Source organism: Berghia stephanieae, chromosome 6 (assembly GCF_034508935.2).
Source record: "Berghia stephanieae isolate SIO BIC M18660-M18661 chromosome 6, UCSD_Bste_1.3, whole genome shotgun sequence".
Lineage (NCBI taxonomy): Eukaryota > Metazoa > Mollusca > Gastropoda > Nudibranchia > Aeolidiidae > Berghia > Berghia stephanieae.
In genome coordinates, this window is record NC_088365.1 from 41,768,325 (window position 1) to 41,793,479 (window position 25,155).

At 35.4% G+C, this 25,155-nt stretch overlaps 1 protein-coding gene across 2 annotated transcripts in view; it reads right to left on the minus strand.

Moving 5' to 3' along the window:
• Positions 1–2,732: 2,732 nt before the first annotated feature.
• LOC144975040 (conserved oligomeric Golgi complex subunit 6-like) overlaps positions 2,733–25,155 on the minus strand; it is a 37,952-nt gene continuing 15,529 nt past the window's right edge. For both annotated transcript variants that reach the window (XM_078918710.1, XM_078918711.1), the window contains 11 exons: positions 24,209–24,302; positions 23,093–23,169; positions 21,002–21,142; positions 18,412–18,476; positions 15,600–15,691; positions 14,551–14,797; positions 11,727–11,894; positions 10,630–10,737; positions 8,973–9,026; positions 6,397–6,476; positions 2,733–3,641 (listed from right to left, as the gene is read on the minus strand). In XM_078918710.1, the coding sequence (XP_078774836.1) occupies positions 3,494–3,641; positions 6,397–6,476; positions 8,973–9,026; positions 10,630–10,737; positions 11,727–11,894; positions 14,551–14,797; positions 15,600–15,691; positions 18,412–18,476; positions 21,002–21,142; positions 23,093–23,169; positions 24,209–24,302 (1,274 nt within the window). In that variant the 3' untranslated portion in view covers positions 2,733–3,493. The remainder of the gene's footprint in view (positions 3,642–6,396; positions 6,477–8,972; positions 9,027–10,629; positions 10,738–11,726; positions 11,895–14,550; positions 14,798–15,599; positions 15,692–18,411; positions 18,477–21,001; positions 21,143–23,092; positions 23,170–24,208; positions 24,303–25,155) is intronic.

The window sequence follows — 25,155 nt, forward strand, 5'->3', positions numbered from 1 at the left end:
GACAGTCTGCCATCGATCCTGTAAATACATTTTTGTATGATGTTAACCGTTTTAAGGGCAATTCCTTTTATGCCTACGTATTTTCTAGTCTTCCTAACAAAATGTAATGGTCAATGGTGTCAAAGGCAGCTGAAAGATCTTAAAGGCATAATAAATTGATATTGTTAGCATCCGCATTATATCACAAAAGATTTTAAGAAGCGCCGTTTCAGTTCTGTGTTGCTGTTTGTAGGCTGACTGAACTGTTGTTCTTAAGTTCGGAGATAATAATTGTGTCAGTACTACCTTCTCCAAAAGTTTGGTGTCAGTACTACCTTCTCCAAAAGTTTGGACAAAAAATAGAAGGATGTGTGGAAAGTGAGAGATATGAAGACGATGAAAAAGAAAAACACAAAACCCCCCAAAAAACAAATAAACAAAAAAAAACGCCTGGACAGACAGTCACACCGACACCCATACACACACACAAACGCACACACACACACACACACTAATTAGTTGAAATGAATGAAAAATAAGTATACTTAAGTTAGACGTTTGGTTGAGCATCCGACCAACAAGCAAGGTGATCCGTTTTTTTATTGCCAGTTGTATAAAGTTTTGTAATGGTTATGCTTTCTGTTTTGTTTTGTTTTTCATTTTTATTACTTGTTTATAAAGCCCCTCTGCCCACCAACCAGCCACTAAATAGCTAGCTTGATATGTTGATCTGGTGGAAAGTAATATGTGAATATTTCAACTTATGTCATAGATTAGATTGATTTTGAACTCAGTGTCTGCAGCAATTTAGTCTTTAATCACGGGCGCATAATTTAATCAAAAAGATATAAGAACTGCAATCCAAACAGTTGTTAAAAGCAGGTATTTCCACTTTTAACATCCAACGGACGAGGTCAAACTTAGATGTCGCTGGGTCAAACACACGCGTTGTGGTATGTCACTACTGCTATCGGATGTGAAGGTCATGCGTTCGATTCTATAGACAGTATGCGGTTAGACTAAGGGAGTAAGATATAAATATGTGTGCGTGTGTGTTTATATGTGTGAAAGAAACACGAGGGAGACAAAGAGAGCGAGCGAGACTGGTAGATAAAAAAGGGGGAAAAGGAGGGAGGGGGTGGAGCAAAGAATAGGTAGGGATAGTATAAGAAAGCCCTTCGTTTCAAAAGAAGTCAAAGTCAATCAATGGGAAACATATTGACCAATGAGATTGCAATTTAAAAAATGGGACTGGTCAAATCATTTGTTGCATTGTTTCCATTTTGAGTCTGATGACAGCTTGAAGAGGAGCGGGTGGGGCTTAATTTGTAATGACTTACATGAAATCATATAATAGAATCTTCTTATTTGAGCTGCAACGTCGAATTATTTAGGACCTGCCACTCGTTATCACAACCCCTTGTGGTCAATGTCAGCTATTAATCTCTCCTCCCTTTTTTCTTTGGGTTCACTCCAGTGACATCTATATATTATTATGAAGTCCTAGGTTCACTCACATTGTTTATTGTCTCAAAAGACCCCACCCTCCCTCCCATTCCCAGTGAATACACGTTAAAACGCTCTCTCTCTCTCTCTTCTCTCTCTTATTTATCAATTTATTTATTTTTTAAAATATATCTCTCTGCATCCATCTCTCTCGCTCTCTGTTTGTTACTGTCTCTCTCTCTCTCTCTCTCTCTCTATCTGTGTGTGTGTGTGTGTGTGTGTGTCTCTCTCTCTCTCTCTCTCTCTCTCTCTCTCTCTCTCTCTCTCTCTCATGTAAACAACAACGCGATAGAAAGTTACAGTGCTCCTCTATGATGTCATGTTACGGATGACGTCATTAGCGTTGGCGACTTATGCGTCAACCAATCAAATCGTCACCAACAGTTTCGCATGTTATTGCTCGCCATACGGCGGCATCTTCGTCACGCCACTCAGTGACGCCACCGCATGCTCACGGACACCGTCGATATTTACGGGGCGGAATACGGCCGTCGGAGATACTGTCCTTTTGTTGGTTGACGATGGGGTTGAAATAGGATACTGTTTCAAGCAAATTTTTAATTGCCTCTAATTTCAAAAATATTTGAGTTATGATCATTCTGACAACATTGTAAGCTTTCCTATGTCCCAGAGATTCGATTTAGTAAAAAAAGTGATTTTATGATTCTTTGAGAGATACTGTCCTTTTGTTGGTTAGGGTACTGTTCACAAAATTTTAAATACTCACTCACACAGTAATTCAGCTACGATCAATTAATGCTAGAGCTCTGAAATTCGGAGAAAAAAAATGGCTGATATGTTACTTCAAATAGATGGCTATTTTGTTTTTGTTTTTATTAAATAGTTAAGGGGGAAAACATTTATTTTTAAAATATTGTCAAAAAAATTAGGAAACTTTATTCACATTAAAAAAAAAAAAATTTAAGGCTTTGAGAGTGAATATTTATAAAATTAAGTAGCCAGCTATTTAAAACTATGCTAAAACTTTACATACTGACTTTAAAAATCTAAATATAAGAAAAATTAATAAAATGGTGGAGTCCCAAAAAAACTTGTTCATTTTCCAAGATGGCCACCATTTCTATGGTAACAAAGAGATTTTCAACAATTTTTTTTTCCAAGACACCTGATGTAGAAACATTAGTTAGATAAAATAGTCCCAATTAAGGATTTTTGTATTTCAAGTATCGAGCCCCCTTACTTCTCCAATGTTCCAACCAGCAAGAATAAATGTGATGAGGACAAAATTTATTGTTCATAAATATATTTTATTCAACCAAAGTTGCAATATCAAATTGCAAGAAATAATACTAAGTTAATTTGGGAGAGATCAACTTTTTTTTTTAAAAAGGAGTACACAGAGCATAACCTATTCAAGTAAGTTAGGAAGAAAATGTATGCATAAATTTGATTAAGGATCCCTCTTGTCTTTATTTACATTAGTGACAGAATAAAAAAGCAAGCTTCCAAGTAAATAATCTCATGACATAATTTGGGAATTTTGTCCTTGTTGCACCTGTGAATTTGTTGAATACGTGTTTGACGAACGCGTGTTGCACTGTAGTGTAGGGTATATAAATAAGGATAAATGATGAATAAAATTGACAACTGGTTTCTCCTGAATTATCACAACTTTTTCCTTAAATGAAGATGATCTGCCAATGGTGTCTCAGTATAAGAGATCAAACGTTTATTAAGTACCTTGGAAGAATCAAAACATGTTTTCGGAATAAGTTTTTGAAAATACCACAGTGACAAATTAGGGAGCGGGCACTGATGTAAGATAAACTGTTTCAAACACCCTCCCATGTGCATTTTTCTTTTCTTAAAAATTTATTTATCCTGACCTCTTATAATGGGCTGGAACCACCACTGATAAGACACACATACAAAAGGAAAATATCACAGACTTTGAGCACAAAAATAAAGTTGGAAAATAGGGGATTTATGCATATCTCACACATACCACACACACACACACAGAAACAATTGATAGACCTCCTTTTCACTACATCAATAAATGCTTGACTTGCTCTGGTGTCCTGGGAACAATTCCCTGACAATCCTTGTAACTGTGGAAAGGGTCCATAATACAATCGTAGATTTGCTTGTAAGCACTGCATACCAACTCCACTGTACGCTTCTCTGCTGTCTCTCTGATAATGAATATCAAAAGAACCTGTATCATTTATTATGAAATTAAAAAAAACAAACAACAGAAACAACAAACAAAAAAGCCTTTCCAAAGAACAAAAAAACCCAAAGAAAACGTGATTTCTTAAAGTATACAATCAAAACCACGTAATGTGAATTTCTCCTTTCCAGACGATTGTTCAGAGTTCAGCAAAGTGAACATTTTGAATAAATAAAACGATATAAACATTCATCATCATATCTTGTCGCGCCAGTGAGTCAGCCAGTCCCGGGCAGTCTGGTTGCATTCCCTCAGGTCAGCATTGGTGCAGTGAGGTCCCAGCGAGCATTCGGACAGGATGTGGTCCATGGTCTGTCTGGGGTGACCGCATGGGCATTCAGTGCCCGGTGAGATTGTCCATTTAAAGAGGTTGGTGGCGGTGTTTCCCACCTTTGCTCTAGCTCTGTTCAACGCCACCCAGTCTTTTCTCTTGAGGTCTGTGCCTGCTGGGAGCTTTTCTGTTGGGGGCTGGAGGGCATCGTTTGCTGTCTTGTCCCATTCTACCCATTTGTCCAGGCGGAAGAATGCTGAGTGGTCTGGGTGAAGGCTCTCTACTGTGAGGAAGCTTTTCCTTGATTTGAGCCTGCTTTTGGGGCAATTGTGGTCATGAAGGGGGTGTCTCTGGTCCATTTCCTGTTTGTATTTTTGTATTTGGGCATGAGTTTCCCTCCGGATGTGTGGTGGGGCTATTCCTGCTGCACGGTAGACCAGTGGTAATGGTGTTGCTCTCAGCTGGCCCATTACGATCCGGCAGGCGTTGTTGAGCTCGGGGTCTAGCTTGGAGGCATGGCATAATCGGGCCCATACAGCGGAGCAGTACTCCGCAGTTGAGTAGCTGAGGGCCAATGCTGTGGTCCTTAGAGTTTTAGGGTCAGTTCCCCAGTTCATGTTTGCCAGCTTTCCAAGGAGGGCATTACGCGTGGCCACTTTTGCCTTGGTCTTCCTCACGTGTTCTCTGAAGGACAGAGTCCGATCAAGCGTCACTCCGAGGTACACTGGGTGGTAGTTGTACTCTAATGTCTGGCCATTCCACTTGATGTTAAGTTTTTTGTGGGCTTGGTGGTTGTTGAGGTGAAATGCACACACTTGTGTTTTCCCTGGGTTGGCGTTCAGCGAGTTTTTAGTGTAGTACTTTGTAAGGGTGTCTAGGGCATTTGTTAGTCTGCTCTCGATTGGTTGGAAGGACACATCCTGTGTTGCGAGGCATAGGTCATAGCATATATGAATCGGCGGAGCAAGTAGCAAACGTTCACGTCCTTCTCTGAAGGAGACTGATTGCTACACTACGCGACCAGAGAGAATATAAACATTACTGCTTTATAAATCACTGGTCAAAAGTTGAAGAAAAAAGAATAATACTCAAAATATTTTTGGTTGTTTTTTTATCCCATTAATTATATGAATTCACTGTCTCCTTTTTTTGTTGCTGTTTGTTGCTGTCGTTCATTGTTGTTATTTGTTGTTCTTATTGCAGCTGTACTTGTTGCTGCTGTTGTTGTTGTGTGCTGCTGTAGTTCATGTTGTTGCTGTTGCTTGTTTCTCCTTATTATCCATATGTTTAAAGTGTGTGTGTGTGTGTGTGTGGAACGCTAGGGTATATGTGTACTCTTAATTCTATTGTTAGATTATCATCTCTTACTAAATAACCACATGCTCATCCCAACCTATCTTTTGTAAAGAAAGAACCCACTGTAGTCTCCAGGCCAGACACAGTTTTGCCAAGTGGGGCTTTTAATAGTGATAATGACACTTTTAATTCATGTCAGCACCCGATGAAAGAAGAATAAGAAACTCAATTGATAATAGACCCGCCACTTTAACAAGCACTCTCGAATAAGTAAGACGAAGGGGACCAGTTCAAAAAGAAAACGAAATTAGATTCCAAGAGCAATGTATGTCTAGTTAAGGACCATAAAAAAAGACACAACCAGAAAAAAAGCAGGGTTCTCTGTTTAGAGGCATCCACTCAAATGATAAAAAAAACAAAAACAATTGAACCATATCTATATCGAGCAATAATGGACAAAGAAAATAAATACCATCTAGCATAAAAGACCGGACCACCTCACAGGCCCTGGCATAACCCAAATAGACTCATTGCAGGATACAAAGCTATATGGAAGGGTTAAAAAGACAGGAGAGATAACAGTCTAGAATAGTCTAGAATGGAAGACAATGTTCCCCACCTTAAGATCAGGCATTGAACAACAACTGACCAGCAAATTTTAATGCTTTTTAAATTTGATCTGCTTATTCACGAGTCAATGGGGAAATGAACCACCTACCAATTTTTACCTTTAGAAGATAAAATACCTCCATCTCACATTAAATCAACAAACGTGGTGAGTTTCAAGATGGGGAGTTCAAGTTTGAAAGCACACAAATCTTTGGTTTACTGAAGTATTCCAGAATTAAGATTTCAAATACAGAATCAAGGATTCCAGGGTTATAGAATACAAAAGTACAATCAAGAATCAGATTGCAGACACAAATTACTGTCCTACCCACCTTTATGCCTCTTTACATCTCACAAATAACTTGTTCATTAAATTGATTTAAAGTATGTTTGAAAAGAAAGTAAATGCAAGGCTTAATGGTCGGAAGGGAATGTTAAGAAGAGCTCAAAACATTTTTCAGCAGAGCTGATGATCATAATGGTGGTCATGGTTATGATAATGATGATGATGATGGTTATGATGATGACAGTTATGATGTACCTGACATTAGCACTGAGTATGAGACTGTTTTGAGGCAGGGTAAGACTATCAGGTTGGGCCAGATAACTGTCAAACTTGTTCTGAAAATGGCAAACAAGATCATAATCAATGACAAAAGTTAGTCCAGTCATTGGCAGACACAGCTACTGTTTGCCCAGCTGTCTACACCATTAAGTGTATGAAGGCATGTCATTTCCTCTTTGTTCCATATCATTAAGAACAAATAATGTCTCATTGAGACTATTGTCGAGTGAAACAATCAGAATAAACTTGAGTAATGGGATATAAAAAACTATCTATAGTAATATACAGTGCAACCTCTGGATAACGACACCCCTGAATAATGACAAACCCTGGATAGCGATATTGACCTCTGGTGCCAAATTTTTTGCTATATGTTATTAGTCATAAAAAAACCCAAATAGCGACATACATTTCAGTAAAACCCCTGTTTAGTGACATCGTTATAGCAACAAACGGCAGTTGAAACTGATGCTTGAAAGCCGTCCTTCATCATCGCGTACTCTTAACCCATAAAAAAAGGCCTTTTTTCCCTCCCAATGAGATCATTTGTTACTGACCAATCAGAACACAATATGTTTACTACACTGCATGGAATCAGCACAGTTCATATGGAACCACAGCAAAAGAAGATTATCAGTGGATGGAACTCTCAAGGGTCCATATACCTTCCCTATTAACTACCTGTCTGAGGTCAGTGATGGAGGTTAACTGATATAAGGCAATGCTGTGTCCAATGGGGGCATTTTGGATATTTATGGTCTTATATATATCATAATACATGTTAGAATAGCCAGGGAAAACAATGACTTTCACTTTATTGTTTTCATTTTAAAAATCAATTGTTTTTCTAAACATAATTCCAAATTTGATATTATTGTGGTTAATAACTAGTTGTTGCTTTTTATTTTTTAAAATAATATCGTAAGATGTCAATCTACTAATTTTAAGTGCTTGTAAATGTTGGTGCACTTAAAAATTTCGGTATTAAAATCTCATCATCAGCATTGCATGGATTTTAATTAATACGTATTAAAAGTAGATGTGAGCACCTGTGTTTTTGTGCCATATTATCATATTGGCATTTGATTTTCTTGATTTATTCCTAGTTTTGTTAAATAGTGTTGGAGCACTGTTTACGATGAAAGCAATGACAATACATATTGGAGAATGAAAGCGTAACTGGTATGCCCCTTGTAAACAGGAGAAATACACATTTCAATGTCGTTAGGACATGTCTTCTCTCAGACACTAGTCTGCGCATTCCACTGTATGCTTTAATGGGTCTCACCAGGCCCCCTTTTTGCGCCATCTTGAAAACCCTGGAATAATGACATCCCTGGATAACGACATAATTTTTCGGTCCAGGGCAATGTCGTTATCCAGGGGTTGCACTGTAGTAATACAGTGGAACTCGGATACAACGTGATAGTGGGACCACTATATCCATGCATATGGAATTTGAAGCTAAGCAATACTGAGGAAACTCAAAAAAAAAAAAAAAACAACACTAGAACCACGCTTCGAGTTATCTCCCCTGGTAAATAAATCAGATGACTTGACTGTGACCTCCATTCCTGATTCTTGTAGCCCCCCCCCCCCCCCCCCCCCCCCCCCCCAGGAACCACCATACCTCACCTCCTCTTCCACTTACAAAGCCGGTCAGAACAATGCAACAGTTAATTCTACATTCTTCTTTTCCTCTACTTTCCACCCATTCCAACTGCGCCGCTGACAGCCACTAAATGCGCTTAAAACTCAAGTAGCGCACAATCCTATCCTCAGACTTCACAGACAGCTCTTCACCATCTCACTTCTCATTGGGCACAATTACCTAATCAGGCACAAGACAAACATCCCTCACTATAAGCGTAACATACTACCGTGTAGTTCCAAGTGTATCATGTTGATCGGTCAGTCACGCGCCTTTCACTAGCCTTTTATTGCGGCGTCATGGGTACTTAAAGTACACAGAGAAACGTCAATAGTACACACAATAACTGCAATTCGCCCACTTCCACCCCATCTCCGTTCCTACAAGTTATATGTGCCTTCCACTTTTCTTCTTGAGTACATAGTTTTTCTCAACTGGGTACTAAACTTGCGATTCACACACCCATTGTAGCCATGTTCCAATAAATATTTCCCACTTATAGCCATGCATGATTAACATGAATTATATAGGCAGTAGAACAGGGATTTTAAAATTTCCCATTGTAGCCGAGCTCCCGTTGCAACCAAGGCTGTTGTAAGTGAGCTGTACTGTAGTGGTACTATGACAGACTGTTTGTAATTTTGCTTTTAGGGGTTCATTTAAAAAAATATATATACAAATAGTGGTATGCATATATAAAATCAATCCAATTAATATGGAGAGATTGTCTTCCATAAAAAAATAAGAAAAGTAACCAGACACACAAAAAAAATATTTAAACACAACACAAACGAATGAAACTCAATCATGGTTTGCCATTTAAGACATGATAAACAAATTTACAGAATTTGATCTGGCTATCAGGCTTGGAATGGAATACTCATTTCGAATGACCACTTACCACAGCTGATTTAATAGCTAGCTCATCAAGGCCTGGCATGGATGAGAGAGGACCCTGTTAGGGAGTAAAAGTGGATGTCTGGCTGAATAACAATAGGAACTAAGAAAAATATAAAAACTAAGTCCTTAACTAAAAAAATAAAATAAAATACACAGCTTGTTATAAAATATCAAAGACATGAAAATTACAAATTGACAATTAAAAAAGAGAAAGGAAAAATCCCTGCCACATTACCGACATCAAATCAAATTTTTTAAAAGATGCAAAAAATGAAAAACACGCCCATATACTTTACCTCTCCAGTGTAGAAATATAACTCACCATCTAGGTTTGATGAAATATCCAGACTACAGAGATCAGGGTTAAAAAATTTAATTGTATGACAAAACAAGTCGACACTTTGACCAAGAATCAATTTCTTTAAAAATTAGCATTTGTTAAATCAACATCTTGTGAGCAAGATTAAGCATAGAGATCACATTTTATTCTTAGGTTGAGTTGATGTTTGTTTTGATTTTAAGGGTTTTAAGGGCTTGCAACACATTTAGGTCATATCAGCGCCAGTAAAAAGGAAGAAAATGGGTAGTAAAAAGTTCTAGAATTACAATTAACGCACCCAAGAAAAAGCAAGAGAAAAAGGGAAATTGGTTCAAATAAGGAACAGATGTAGATTCTAAGTGCTCACTATCAGTGTACTTAGTTTAAGATAACTAAATCTCTCATCCAGACAAAAGCACAGGTCCCCGCCAAGAAAAACACACTCAATTGTTTACAAATCATATGTAAAAGGAAACATACTACAGTGCATGATTTACAAGGAAAGAAAATATCATCTCCCAAAACTACCACATTTGACTGATTCCCACCCAGCTAGGGTATCCGGCCAGGGAAGGACAAAACCAAGTAATCTCATTCCAAGACAAAAGTAGAAAGCAAACAGGAAAAGGAAAACAGATAAAGGGGAAGAGAAGATACAGAAAGAGTGATTCTCAGCCCAGCATGGGAGGTCAAAAGACCCAACCCCATATTTTTTTTAATGTAGACACACTGTCCAGTAAATTACAATGACTTTCTTGAGTGGAAGTAGACAACATTTATACAACCTATTCTAATGTCCCTTCTTTTATGTTATGCTTTTTCTTCTCCACGTCTTTGGCAAGCCATAACTATAATTTAAGCTGTTATGTTTATTAATGCCTCTCACCAAAAGCTCTACATCTGATAAAATGTCACAGCTTGATCAGCTGTGATATTCGTCTCACCTTAGCTCCAAAGATGCTGTCTGATTCCCCAAGTGCCAATAGTGATAAAGTGCAAAAAGCATTCTTGTTCCTAATCCTTCCTCATGTGAAGGATTATAGTGATGCACAAACTTAATTCAGGGTCGCCAATAAGGAGGTAAAAATTTTCTGAACTTTTATGCAAACACATTGACCGACCCCTTTCTGAGTGCTAAATCCAGTAAAAAGACATTAAGAACTTCCTTTTTTTTCCGTTTAGCAGGGTATTGGAAAATATACTGAGGGTATATAACATCCTGAATTCTGTAAATATACGGAAAATTGGCAACCTTGTTAATTGAAAGAAAGTTTCTGTTTCCTAGAGAAATTCCAATTAAAATGCATTCAAATGAATGGCTAGCTCTCAGTCTCAGTACCTGTTCTGTTTTATACTGCTGTATGGTCCCATACATCTGTGCCAGGCCTACACGGTTCAGAATGTAAGACGCTTGTTCACTCACTAAAGTATCCACATGCGCCTCAGTCTGAGAAGTGAGAAAAACAAAAGTGAGACTGATTTTTTAAAAAGCTATATCAAGTGGTCTGATGAAAAAAATAAAAATAAACTATATCAATTACAATATCAGACTTCAATGGTAATTAAGACATATGTACAAGGCTGCTCTTTCTCTTAGTAAAATATATATGTATTATAGGGCCTAAATCACCGGTGCTTACCTAAGTTACCTCTTTTTTCTCAATGCAATTTTTGTTATTAAAAAGGTTGCTATGATAAAAGTAGACATCCCAGTGATGACAGCTAATTTAAAACTCACTTGATTAATTTTTTAAAAACATTTAATTGGTTTAAAAAAGCCTTATTTAAGAATGGAATACATTTGCTGGGTTTTTGTGGCCATTTCCCGCCATTACATGTACAAAATAATTTTTGTAATACATAAGGGCAATGATGGCTTTTATATAGAAACAAATAGAAGATGATCATCCTGAAAAATTGCCATATCTACATTTACATTTTGAATGAATCTCAACATTTACTGTGGTGCGTTTTTGTGACCAAATGTACAAAGGCGTCAATTAAACAATCTGACAACTCTTGCTTCAGACAAATACAATGATAACAGTAATTATACCAATATCTATCCTTGATTCATTTCGCATAACCAACATCAGACTTTGATGGAAACTAAACCACTATTGTATTTTAAAAGGGAACAAATAAGTACATTGTTGGTTATTTATATAGGTATTAACAATTCTCATTTGTTTGTCCTTCAGATTGAGACAGTATTATCAGCTGATCGGCCTTTGAAATATCTGGCTTTGTTGACTATATAATTAATCTATGATTACAATCTATCCTCCAGCTGAAAAAAAAACTTCCAACAAATACTTTCAAAGAGCGCATGATTGTGATAGATCAATATCTAACAAAGCCTTATGATAAATATAAAATTTAAATTATATTCTATATCCCCTGTTATCATTTTAACCAACAATCTTGTTTTCCAACCTGAGCACTTAGCATCTCAAGCCTAGTATCTGTGAATTCATATAATGCCAATGTGGTGTTGATGAGATGAATACAATTGACCATGTAGGCTGCCATGTCAACAGGGCTCAAACGACTTGCTGACACTGAACACATTTGGAGTAATGGGTCAATGACACACGAGAGAATCTGGTCAATTAAAAAGTTGAAATGTGTATATATTTTCTTTTAAAGAGGAGAAACAAGGTCAGATTTTTAACATTCCCATTTTCACCCCTGAATACATACAGAACAATTTCCCTATGTAAACCTTTGGTAGATGCATGATCAATTCAATTTTAAGGCTGTTCGCAAAATTCACAAATCAGTCATGAAATGAACAAACATAAAATATATGTGTCAGATATCTGATTCATGTATGTATTCAGTTGAATTTTTCTGTATTTTCAATATCAGTAATTTCTAGTGGTAATGAATTCTTTAGAAAATAATTCTTGGTAAAAAACTGAATCTATATATGATGGGTCATTGACAGATTTGTGAAATATTTTAATTGGGCTTCTTTGCATCAGTTCCTGAGAGGCATCCTATTGAGACTTTAAAGAGCAAATGTTATGTAGCCTGATTGATTCAATTTGCAGCCTGTCACAAATTGTATTGTTGCTATTTGGACAACTTTGACATCTCATCGGTTGAATAGTGCATTTGCACAAGATCTCACGTCATGCAGTGAGTGCCTAACTGAAATTCAATTGAAAAGTCTTTAACACTGTATACTGAGAGACAATGTGTTATTTAATGTATAGAGATTGTCACGACAAGGCTCATACAAAATAAAATCTGTAAATTTATTATTTTTTATTTCAAGAAAACAAAAATCTGCATGAACCCAAAATATATACATTATTTCTACTCTTATTTATATTAATCACTACTTTGAAATGCTATAGAATTGACATAGGTAGTTCAATTTAATCATAAAACTATTTATGAGAAAAACAACAATATTTTTATCATTTTCCTCTTAACTTTTGGTTAAGACATCCGAATGTAGAGGGAAAAACATTTGAATTTGGAAAAATTTGATTCCTAGAAATCTTAATATTCTGCTTAAATCTATACAGGGTGTCCAGGGAAATCCAAACTTAAAATTTCCTACCTAGAAGTGAAATTTCCTACCAAGTGTTTTATCAATTCTTGCCATACCCACAGTGTTCTATACGCTTAAAAAGACAATCCTACTTAAAATAGGTTTTACCACCTCAATACAATCCATATTTCAAAGTAAGAGCAGAGGTGAAAATGACTGGTCACAAAAAGGAGGAAATTTCTCTGCGCACAGATCATGACTCATCCATGCGACTATAATCTATAGATTTCTTGACAACATTCGGAGAAATTTCAAAAGTTTAAAAACTGACAGCAAAATATAAAATATCTACTTAGAGAATGGTACCATGTGATTATACAATGTCAAGAGCCACCACCCACCCCCATTTTCACTTTTTAAAAATACTCTTATGAATTGTTGGTAGGGATGATGATGTGATGGTAGTTGTAGTAGTAGTAGTGAAGTGGTGGTGGTGGTAGGAAGGATGATGGTATAGTGGTTGTAGTAATAGTGGTAGTGTTAGGGATAGTGATGTGGTGGTTGTTCTAGCAGTGGTGGTAGGCATGGTGATGTGGTGGTGGTTGGAGTAGTTGTGGTGGTGGGTATGATGACGTGGTAGACGTGGTAGTTGTAGTGATGGTATGGGATGTGGTAGTGGTGGTTTGTTTTGTTTTTAAGGGTTTTACGGCGCTTGCAACACATTAAGGTCATATCAGCGCCAGTAAAAAGGAAGAAAATGGGATAGTAAAAAGTTCTAGAATTACAATTTAAGCAGCCAAGAGAAAGTAAGACATAGGGAAACTGGGAACAAATAGGGATCAGATGTAGATTCCAAGAGTATACCACCAATGCACTTAGTTTGAGATCACTTATAAGTCTCATCCGGACACAAGCACAAAATCCAACAAAGAAGAATACACTCAAATGCTTACATTATACATTAAAAATAACAAATATAATAACACATAACAGAGAGATGATTTACAAGGAAAAAAATATCATCTCCCAAAACAAAAATTATGCATTTGACTGTTTCCCTCCCAGCTAGGACTCCGGCCAAAACCAAGTATTCTCAATCCAAGACAAAGATAGAAAGCATGTTGGAAAACAGATATAAGGGGATAGAAGACACAGTATGTACCCCCCTGCCCACTATGGGAGGTCAGGATCCCCACCCAGGTAGTGGTGGTGATGGGGATGATGATGTGGTGGTGGTGACAGGGATGATGATGTGGTGGCAGTTGTAGTAGTAAAATAAAACTTTGTGCACAGCAGTTGTCCTTCATACATTTGATATCTCATTTTAAGCAAGAAATTCCTCGTTTTTCTCATTTTACAGGAAATTTCACCCTCAATCTCATTTTTTCCAACATTTCCGACCAAGTATGAAATTTCCGACCAATTTCCAACTTTCCGACTTCCCTGGACACCCTGCTATATAATCTGAACACATCCGTATCCAAAAATTGCCAGGATCATCAAAATTATCAGATCATTAATCACTAGATTCATAAATTATGATAAATCTGTCACAAACTCTTATATTTGGAATATAGAGAAATATATAGACCCCAGGACTAAGAGACTATCTTCAATTTGATGGAGGAAAAAAAAATTATTAAAAAGCAAATCTGTATGATTTCCATGAAATAATGTTTAAAATTATAAATATAAAAAATAATCTTGCAAACAAAAAAGGAAAAGAAAACATAAAAAGCAATCAAGTTTCCATACTTGGGCATAATCTTGTCTCTTATCATCTATGGGCACCACAGATGCATCATGACAGGCCAAAACATCCCTGAGCAATTGTAAGGTCTGTGTCAGAGATTCATTTGGGCCAAGGTTGGCAGGTGGAAGTTCAACTTTGTCCAATAGACGTGTGGCATGACTGCTTAGGGAGTTGAAAAACATTCGGTGGCTCAGATCCTGGATCTCCAATACTACAGAAAGAAGGGCTGCTTCACTATTTACTAATTGACTGTAATAATAAAATATAAATGAATCAATTAAGGGTTACTTAAATCAGATTTTTTTTATGTTGTTCTTTCTTTTCATATTGGCTATCATGGCTCAAATGACCATTTTTCTGAATAGACTTAGGCAAGCCACTTTAACAAAATATATCCCATTTACATTATTCAGATCTTAAAAGCAGTGTATTCTTTTTAAAGATGGCGCAAAAGGTCAAATTAAATCCTTTTCCAACTATGGAAGTAACTTGGGGACATTTGAGATTCCAGATTCTACAATCAAACCTCACTTGTCATACACAACCATCTTTTTCCAACTGCAATTCGATCCTGGAATAAGTTGTCACAAAGTGCAGTAGGAGAGCATGATTCATGATGTTGACTGTTTTAAAGAACTGGTAAAACGAAATTGGATGAATGAATTTCAACATGTGTTGAGTATTGTGAAAACCCTATTATTAAATCTGTGATTGGTACACTAGAGGTGGTCCGCAGTTTAAAGGAAGACAAAGAAGAAGTATGTTCATCAGTGCTGATCAATTTTATCCAAATTATATCATGTAAAGACAATTTATTTTTCTAATTATAGTTTGTTATAATTTCAAGAGTTAAACAGCACCTGCCACACTTTCAAGTCACACTATTTCCTATAGACAAAGAAGATGAGACAAAACACATGGCTAATGACACTACTGTGTCAAAATAAAAACCAGAGGAAGAGAAATAAAAATTTTTTAACATTTTCTTCAGTCACTCTTGTGGGAAAAGACAACAAAATTATTGGAATTTGTTGACCTATATATTGAATACCTGATGGTATGATGGTAAAACTTGAGTAAATTGTCCAGTTTATACAAGGTGATAGGATCTTGCTCTGATACTAACACCTGTTCGACACGAACCTGAAAAAAAATAATAAAAAAATCAATAAAGACTTCTGTGGCAATAAGTAAATGTTGGTGGGACAAAGGATGTCCCGTAATGCATCAATTTTAAGTTGTTTATCTGTAAGGTAGAACTGGCATATAATTCACAATAATGCAATGATGTTGGATTCCTAAAACAATATACTTCTGATCTTCGCCTTTTAAAATAGCTTTCCCTGCTCTGCACAGAACAAACTTTGTATTAAGTTGGATCACCATAACTTGAATAGTAAAATCAATGGGAAGTAATATGCAAGGTGGGGCTCATCCCTCAGTCCGAAAATCAAATAAAAGTCAAATACTGTATAATAATAACCATTATTATTATTATTATTATTATTATTATATTATTATTATTATTATTATTATTATTATTATTATTATTATTATTATTTTATTATTATTATTATTATTATTATATTATTATTATTATTATTATTTTTATTATTTTATTATTGATAATAATAATAATAATGCTGAAAACTTATATAGCGCTATAACTCCGAGACACCAGACTCTAAGCGCTTAAAACTTATTATTATGATTATTTTATTATTATTATCATCATTACCATCAGTATTATTATACCATCATTATTACCACTATTTTAATTACTTTTTTCTCCTATTATAAGAGCTGTAACCTAACAATAATTGCCTATTTGGACAATAAAGATTATTATTATTATTATAAAAATAGTAATATTAATAATAAAATAATAATAATAATAATAATAATAATAATAATAATAATAATAATAATAATAATAATAGTAATGATGATGATAATAATATTAATAAAGAGAAGAAAAAAAAGGAGGAAAAAAAATAAATAATAATAATAATAATAATAATAATAATAATAATAATAATAATAATAATAATAATAATAATAATAATAATAATAATAATAATAATAATAATAATAATAATAATAATAATAATAATAATAATAACAATAAATAATAATAATAATAATAATAATAATAATAATAATAATAATAATAATAATAATAATAATAATAATAATAATAATAACAAAAGCAGTTCCCATGAATACATAAATAAAATAACATTAGGGTAAGATTTGGGCAGGCATTGATGCAAATGGAAATCATGGAGTAACACTAGAATTATCCAATGTTGATACAGTTCACTCCGATTAATTGCACACTTCGCTTACACGCTACACATTCCCGAAAAACGGAATTTTTTCTTTATAATCGTACACCATCTCCACTTAATCACTACACCTTGATTGCAGCGACAACCAACAGCCAAATCAACGAAGCTGTTTCCATTCCACACAACTTTTAGGCTGAAGCATTCGATCAATTCTTTACAATGGACAACAATATACACATCAGCGATGGACTTCATCTCAGGAGCTTCTGAGCTTAGTTCAGCACACAAAAGAAATGTCTGGATAATAAAGATGAGGACGAGTCATTGGAATGTGACAAACCACCCCTGACAAAACACAGATGATCTCCATTGGCGGGATTGGAGACAAGGGCTTATAAATAGTTTGCACAGAATAGAAAGCAATCACCGCTTCGCGATTATTGTTCTTACAAACAATAATGTCACACTTTGTTGACGGTAAACCATGAAAATGAAAAGAAAAGAAACAAAACAAAAAAATAACCAAAAACAAAAAAACAAACCAAAAAAAACAAAGCAAAACAAAAATAAATAAAAATTAATAAACAAACATTCTATTGAATCTTGAATATGACGGTCCCAAGCCCAGAAGGGAATTTCCTAAATGAATTGTATATGAAAGCTGGGGCTTAGATGCTATTATTAACATCTCTGCTTAATCGACACACCAAACTCCAGAGGGTGTGCAATTAAGTGGAGTCAACTGTATTTCAATTTCAGGTTGTAAGCCTCATTCAATTCATTAATTATTTTGGCACAAATAAATATACACTACCCACACCAAATACATCAGAACCACCATAGAGGAATAATTCATATATTTTGAAGCAATGCTCCAAAGCAGTGATCAAAATTTGTATCATCTTTCAACTCTGTTTCTACTCAAAAAGCCAGCATTAGACCAGGATGATTTCAACAACTGCTGTCCTGTATCGAAACTGGACTTCATCTCAAAGATTATGGAAAAGGTTGTGCTGAGAAGAATTCACCTTCATCTCGTCCATCCTTAAATCTCTCCTCTGGCTTTCAGTTAAAGAAAAGTGGAGATTAAAATTGCCAAACACAGTTCAAATGCCTAAATGATAGACTGCAATCTTATCTTTTAGTGCTTCTTGAATTGTATAGCATCTGCTAAACAAATCCAATCCCAAAATGAATGACTGATTAATGTTTCCATGAGTAAACAACCTCTAACTAAAAAATCTTTCTCTGTCGGGGTATGGAAGTATGGAACAAATTAGATACAGAAATCAGAGCTCAGTAATATTAGGGAAACTTTTAAAAATTCCTTTTCAGCAGGCTTTTGAGTAGTAGTCGTAGTAGTGGTACATAAGTTTTGTGTGACCTATGGTCTTTGTATATGTAGCAAAAAAAGCATATTAGTGCTGTATAAATTAAAGATTACTTTTTTACTTTACATTAGGTAATATTTTCTTAAGTAAGTTACGACAAAGAAAAAAAAATTGAAAGAAAGAAAGACAAGATTTTAAAGTTATCAATAACAGTGGGTGTCAAAGTTTGCTCTGTCATTACCTTGAAAGGAGTGCAAACACCTTCAGTAATATGTCCAACAGCATCCTCCACAGTAGCAGACGACACTAGGAATAAATTACATATATATATATATATATGTTAGGCGCGTTCTGACAATTTGCACAATCTGCTGATCGTGCAGCTTTTTTCTTGGATTCACAGAATGCGTAGCAATCCACTAGTAATAGTTATTGTTGTGGTAGTAATGGTGGTGGTGGTTGTCACAGTATTACTGATCTGCAGAATACAAAACACTCAATTGATTGTTACTCATTCTGGGGATCCAAGAAAAGCGCTGAGATCCATCAAGTGTTACGCACTCTGTAGATTGGTACTACCACTATTAATACCATACTTGCCAACCCTTCGCAATCCAAAAGTGGAATCAGAACATCAGAAAATAGGAATTTGAGACAAAAAAAGGGAATTTCTTGACAATGGATTACCACCATCTTTGCCAACAAACACATAAAGACAGTATTCCGGCACATCTGGCAAAACTAAATATCACATGTGTAAGGCAATGGATTCGGGATTGCAATTAATTTTCCTACTTAGTTCCCTTTTGGCTATCATTTTAAAAAATCACCTTTTTAACAAACACCCCCCTTCCCCCCCTCCCCCTCCATTTTTTATTCCTACAATTATCAACATTTTTGAAAATCTGAATTTTTGAGACAATGGTGGAATAGTGGAAAAGGAAGAGTGCAAATAGGAATGATTCCGCCAAAAGCGGAAAGGTTGGCAGGTATTGTTTTATTGTTTTTAAGGATTTTACGGCGCTTGCAACACATTTAGGTTAAATCAGCGCCAGTAAAAATGAAGAAAATGGGATAGTAAAAAGTTATAGACTTACAATTAAAGCACCCAAGAAAAAGTAAGACATAGGGGAACTGGGAACAAATAGGGATCACATGTAGATTCCAAGATTCCAATGTACTTAGTTTGAGATCACCTAAAAGTCTCATCCAGACACAAGCACAGGTCCCAACTAAGAGGAATACACTCAAATGTTTACCAATCATATAATATAATATGTAAACTAAACATAATACAATGCATAACAGAGAGATGATTTACAAGGAAAAAAATATCATCTCCCAAAACTATAACTATACATTCGACTGTTTCCCTCCCAGCCAAGGAGCTCCGGCAAGGATCAGGACAAAACTAAGTAACCTCATTCCAAGAAAATGACAGGAAACAATTGGGAAACGGGTATGGGGGGATAGAAGACACAGCATGTACCTCCCTGCCCACTATGGGAGGTCAGGATCCCCACCCAGGTTGGCAGGTATGTATTACTAACACCACCACCACCCCCATCCACAAAAAGCGATGCGTGATAGATTGGTCGTGCAAATTGGCAGAATGCATCTGACATATAATATATAGATTAGTAAATGGGTGAATGAATGAGCAGAGGAATAATTAATCTAAAGGCCTTGACTTCAAATACTATGTTTAATGAAATAAGACTGACAAAAGGATTTGAAAATCAACAAGTTTTCCTAAGAGAGCCAGTAACATTATTACTTGCTTATTAGCCCTGTGTATCTTCTTTGCATCCTGTCTTGAAGTCCATACCCCAGTAAATGTTTCTCTGTAATTTATGTCACTGAAATATGATCTTTTTTCTCACCCATTCTTTTTTGCAAGTTTCATACGTCTTCTAAAGGTTGAAACATGGTTTGTTTTGTATTTTGTCAAAATGTTTGAGCGTGAGTCACCTCTACCCTTTCTATTTTCTTTCAATTAAAAAAAAAGCTTACCTAAAGAAAAAGAAAAAAAAAATTTTTTAAAAGGGTTATTTGTTTGTTTTTGTTTTTAAGGGTTTTACAGCGCTTGCAACACATTTAGGTCATTTCAGCACCAGTAAAAAGGAAAAAAATGGGATAGTCGAAAAAGTTATAGATTTATAATTAAAAGCACAAGAGAAAAAGTAAGATACAGGGGCAGTCTGGCTCAGTGGTACAGTCTTTGCTTTGTACCCTAAAGGTACAGAGTTTGATCACCCGCTGCTGCGCTATGTGGCCTTGAGCAAGTCACCTCGCCCTAGCTCAATTTGCGGTGCTGCTCTGCGCTGACGCCTGGGTTATTCTAGTCTTCCCTTGGAATAGAACCTAGAGACAAATTTCCCCTATGGGATGAATAAAGGGAATTTTTAAAAATAATTTTTAATTGGTTTAAATAGGAAACAGATGTAGATTCCAAGAGCGTACTGTCAATGAACTTAGTTTAAAATTTCATCCAGACACCAGCACAGAATCCCACTAAGAGGAATATGCTCATATGTATACAAACCATTATACATTCAAAACAAAATAATGTAACAATACATGACAGAGAGATGATGTACAAGGAAAGAAATATCTCTCAAAACTAACACTGTTTCCCTCTCACCAAAGGACTCTGGTAAGGGCCAGGACAAAACCAATCAATCCCATTCCAAGACAAAGACAGAAAGCAACTTGGAAAACAGATATAGCGGGATAGAAGACATAGTAAGTGACCGCCTGCCTACCTTCGGGGGAAACAAAAGAAAGATAAAGAAATAAAAAGTAAGAAAAATACAAGCATCAAAACATACCATTATTACAGTTCTTCATCAGAGTTTGTATATATTCCTTCTCTGAAGCAGATGCCTGATGCAGCCATGCCAACATGTCTCCCACATACCGCAAAGGATCATGGGAATGTAATTCTATTGGTCTGGGTGTTCCTCCAGGGCCTGGTGGATGAGAGAGAATCCATACAGTTTTGTAAAGAATATGTGCAATGCAGGGAAATATAATAAACAATATAAAAATCTCAATCTAACACTTTTAAAAATAGCAATAAAGAGGATATCCTACCTCGAACATTATTTACAACAATAAGACATTCATACATGTCGTAAATAATTACTATATCTTCTAATCATTTTTTGAAGAAAAAAAAAAAGAAGCACCAAACATCAAAAACATTAGTTTTTTTTTAGAAGGAATTTACAGCACTTGTGACACTTTTAATTAATTTCATAGTCAGTACAGACAGAGAAAGATGATGGAGCTAACTAGCACCAAACAAAAAAGTAAGACAAAAGTTTATGAAATTCAAACAGAGAACAGAGCAAGATTCAAGAACAATTCATTCATGTGTGTAAACTGGGACCACTTAAAATTACAAAATGTTACACTCAAAACCTTACAATTATAATTAATGGCAGATAATTATTTTTAAAAAAATCATTTTCCCCCCAAAAAAATTAAGTAACAAAATATCCTAAGCATGCTCAGGATGAAATCAAATGCATGAATTCAAGAACAAGGGCACAAAACCACACGGAACAGACAAAAGAACGAAGGGTGATAGAAGATTTTTTAAATACCTCAAGAAATAAGAGAGCGTTAAAGTGCAATACCCTCTTAATGTGATCAAAGCACTTGCAAGTAGTCTTAAGCCAAGATCAACACTTAATACCTCGGCTGTAAGATGCTATTGCAATTTTTTTTTCAACTGAGACAATGCTGTTACATTCGAGTATGGTGAGAAAATGGGAGCTAAAAAACCTCCAAAGACTCAACTTTGTACCTCCCCTAACTCCCCCCCCCCCCCCTTTCTAGATGGACTTAAACAATGGTCCTATAGGTCAGAAGCAAGTGTCATAACACAAAATCATAAAGCCACACAATGACATAACAAAAAGTAATTAACTAAAATGAATTTAACAGCTTTAAAAAAGAACAAAATACCATACAAAGAACATTTCAAGCTCAAAACCCTTCTTCGGTCAACTACAAAAAAAATTGGTATTTTGTTCTTTTTTTAAACTGTGAATATATTCATTCTTGTTTATTACTTTTTACAGTCCACAGCTTCTAGCAGCTTAGTATCACTAAGGACAGAGCAAGTGATCTACCAGTCCACAAGAAACCCCATCGAGTTTCAGCAGTAGTGAAAACATTGTTTGCAGCTGAACAATGTTAAGCCTCTTAATCTTTGATGACAATAACACACACACACACACACACACACACACACGTACCTCCATAGAAAGGATAAATTCCAATTTTTAAAAACAAAATAAAGAGAGAGAGAGAGAGAGAGAGAGAGAGAGAGAGAGAGAGAGAGAGAGAGAGAGAGAGAGAGAGAGAGAGAGAGAGAGAGAGAGAGAGAGAGAGAGAGAGAGAGATGTTTTGTTTTTGTTTTTAAGGGTTTTACGGCGCTTGCAACACATTAAGGTCATATCAGCGCCAGTAAAAAAGAAAGAAAATGGGATAGTAAACAGTTCTAGAATTACAATTATAGCATCCAAGAATAAGGCAGATAAAGGGGAATTGGTTCAAATAGGGAACAGATTCCAAGAGCACACTATCAATGTACTTAGTTTGAGATCACCTAAAAGTCTCATCCACAAGCACAGGTCCCCACTAAGAGGAACACACTCAAATGTTTACACATCATATATAATACATAAACAAAACATAATACGGTACATAACAGAGAGATGATTTACAAGAAAAAAAATTTCATTTCCCAAAACTGACTATACATTTGACTGTTTCCCTCCCAGCCAGGGCATTCGGCCAGGGCCAGGACAAAACCAAGTAATCGCATTCCAAGACAAAGACAGAAAGCATGTTGGGAAACAGACATAGGGGGATAGAAGATGCATCAAACGAAATGACTTCTTACTCACCTCCCCTTGTCAAAGCATCTAGGAATCCTCTTACTACAGCACCACGTCTTGCCTTACTAAACTCATCTAATGAATACCTGAACAGAGATTTTAAAACATGAATTGGACTTTTCAAGATTTTTTTTCTTAAACTTTATTAAAGATATGAAATTTCTGTGTTTAATTTTAACCTAAGTACATCTGCAGACCTACCGTAGCCAACAAAAAAAAATTAGTATTTCTTTTTTTTTCTTTTTAATCAATATTTTATTTATTTTAAAAATCAGTTTTCACATAAACATGCACGGTTTTCACCATAATTTCTATATGGGCTGTAACTTCAAAAGCTTTATTATTGATGTAGCTTCATTCAGTTTCTTCACATATCTCTGTCTGACAATATTGATAATTTCACAAATTTTCTTTTAAAATTTTGATTCCAAAATCTGAATTTTAATTAGAGGAAAAATAAAAATTTGGCCAAAGCTGACTCGATAAAAATTTGTATTCAGATTAAATATGTATAAGTAGAAGTTCCATTTATTGTGCAATCTAAAATATCATTAAAATAAGTCCTTCTAGTTATAATCTGCTCAGAACACCATATATGCCCAATCACTTGCAGTCTCCCTACGCTTCTTTTCATACTTTTTTTAATTGTTCAGAATGACCAGTGCCAACCACTATTTCAACTGACTGATCATCACTTTGATTTGATCAAAAGAAGTAGAATATGATGCCATTTGGATGCTCTTTGATAAATGGTGTCAAAACCATGTTAATATTACAAGATCATTGGGCCATTAAGAAAATTTTGAGCCAACGATAACCACTCTGGGCCACAGTCATCAGTGGTCATTGCACATCACATGATTTCAAGTCACTCAAGTGGAAAAGAGTCAAATAAACATAAAGCCATACAAAAATACATCACATCAACTGCACTAATGCAATTATAGAAGAAAACATTTTGTGACAGACCAGTGTATGAAGTATAAAAAGGTCATCAATAACTACTGACGGTTTCATCCTAGAGACACAAAGATAAACATTTCATAATCAATAATTTCTAATTTAAGTCAATATTTCAACCAAATAAAAATGGCTGGGAAAAAATTACAATGATAAAATACCTACTTCAATAACACAGGTCTATCCTGTAAAGCTTCCATTGCCTGACACAACAAGGGTGACACATCTGGTGTGTCCTGTGTTACAAGACGACATTGATCTGTGAATTTATAAATAAACATACATATTAGAAAATAATTAAAAAACAGGTCATTTTGGCATTCTCTTCTCCTGGCAATTAAGCAAATGAAAAATTCAACATTTTAAACAGTCCCACACCGCATAGCAAGGTATATTTGTCTCAAAATGTTATGAGGAAATAGAGATAATCCATATGTTTAATGTCATCAGGTTGTCCAAGTCAGCAAAGTAGGGTAAAAAATCTTGCCTTAAGAAAACAATGAATTCTCTTCCCCCTCTCACTTACAGTGCAATGACAATTCAGAAAAGTGAGTAGAGCAAGCACTCGTGTGGAGTAGAGAAGTGTTGAAAAAAAAAATAGAGAATAAAACCTTTCTTGGATCTTTCTTGGATCAAAAGCAAGTTTTACACTATTCCTATCACATATATAGGTGATCTCAAAAGATGTACATAATGAAAATATGTTTTTTTCCCTTGAACCCTGCAGTGATTTAGTAGCTGGTATTGCTTGACGGTGTTTTTATGGCCATAGAACTGAGATGAATTCCTTAATGGTGGTCCTGTGGCTCTTCTTCTTACATCTTTTCCTTCACATTAATGATAACATAGATAATGCTTCTGAAATAGTTACTGACAATGAAATATGAAATATTCTGCTCCCTCTGTATGAAATGCTCTTTCAGCAGATACCAGACACCGTAATTCTCTGTCCTCCTTTAAAGCCTCTTTGAAGACATAATACTTCCTTTGTTTTCTGTGAGTGAAATTATTGATTTTATTGAAAGATATATATGATCGCACGGTTATGTGGTCTTGTGGTATGACACTCGCTTTCGGATCGGAAGGTCCTGGGTTCGAGCCTCACTTGGCGC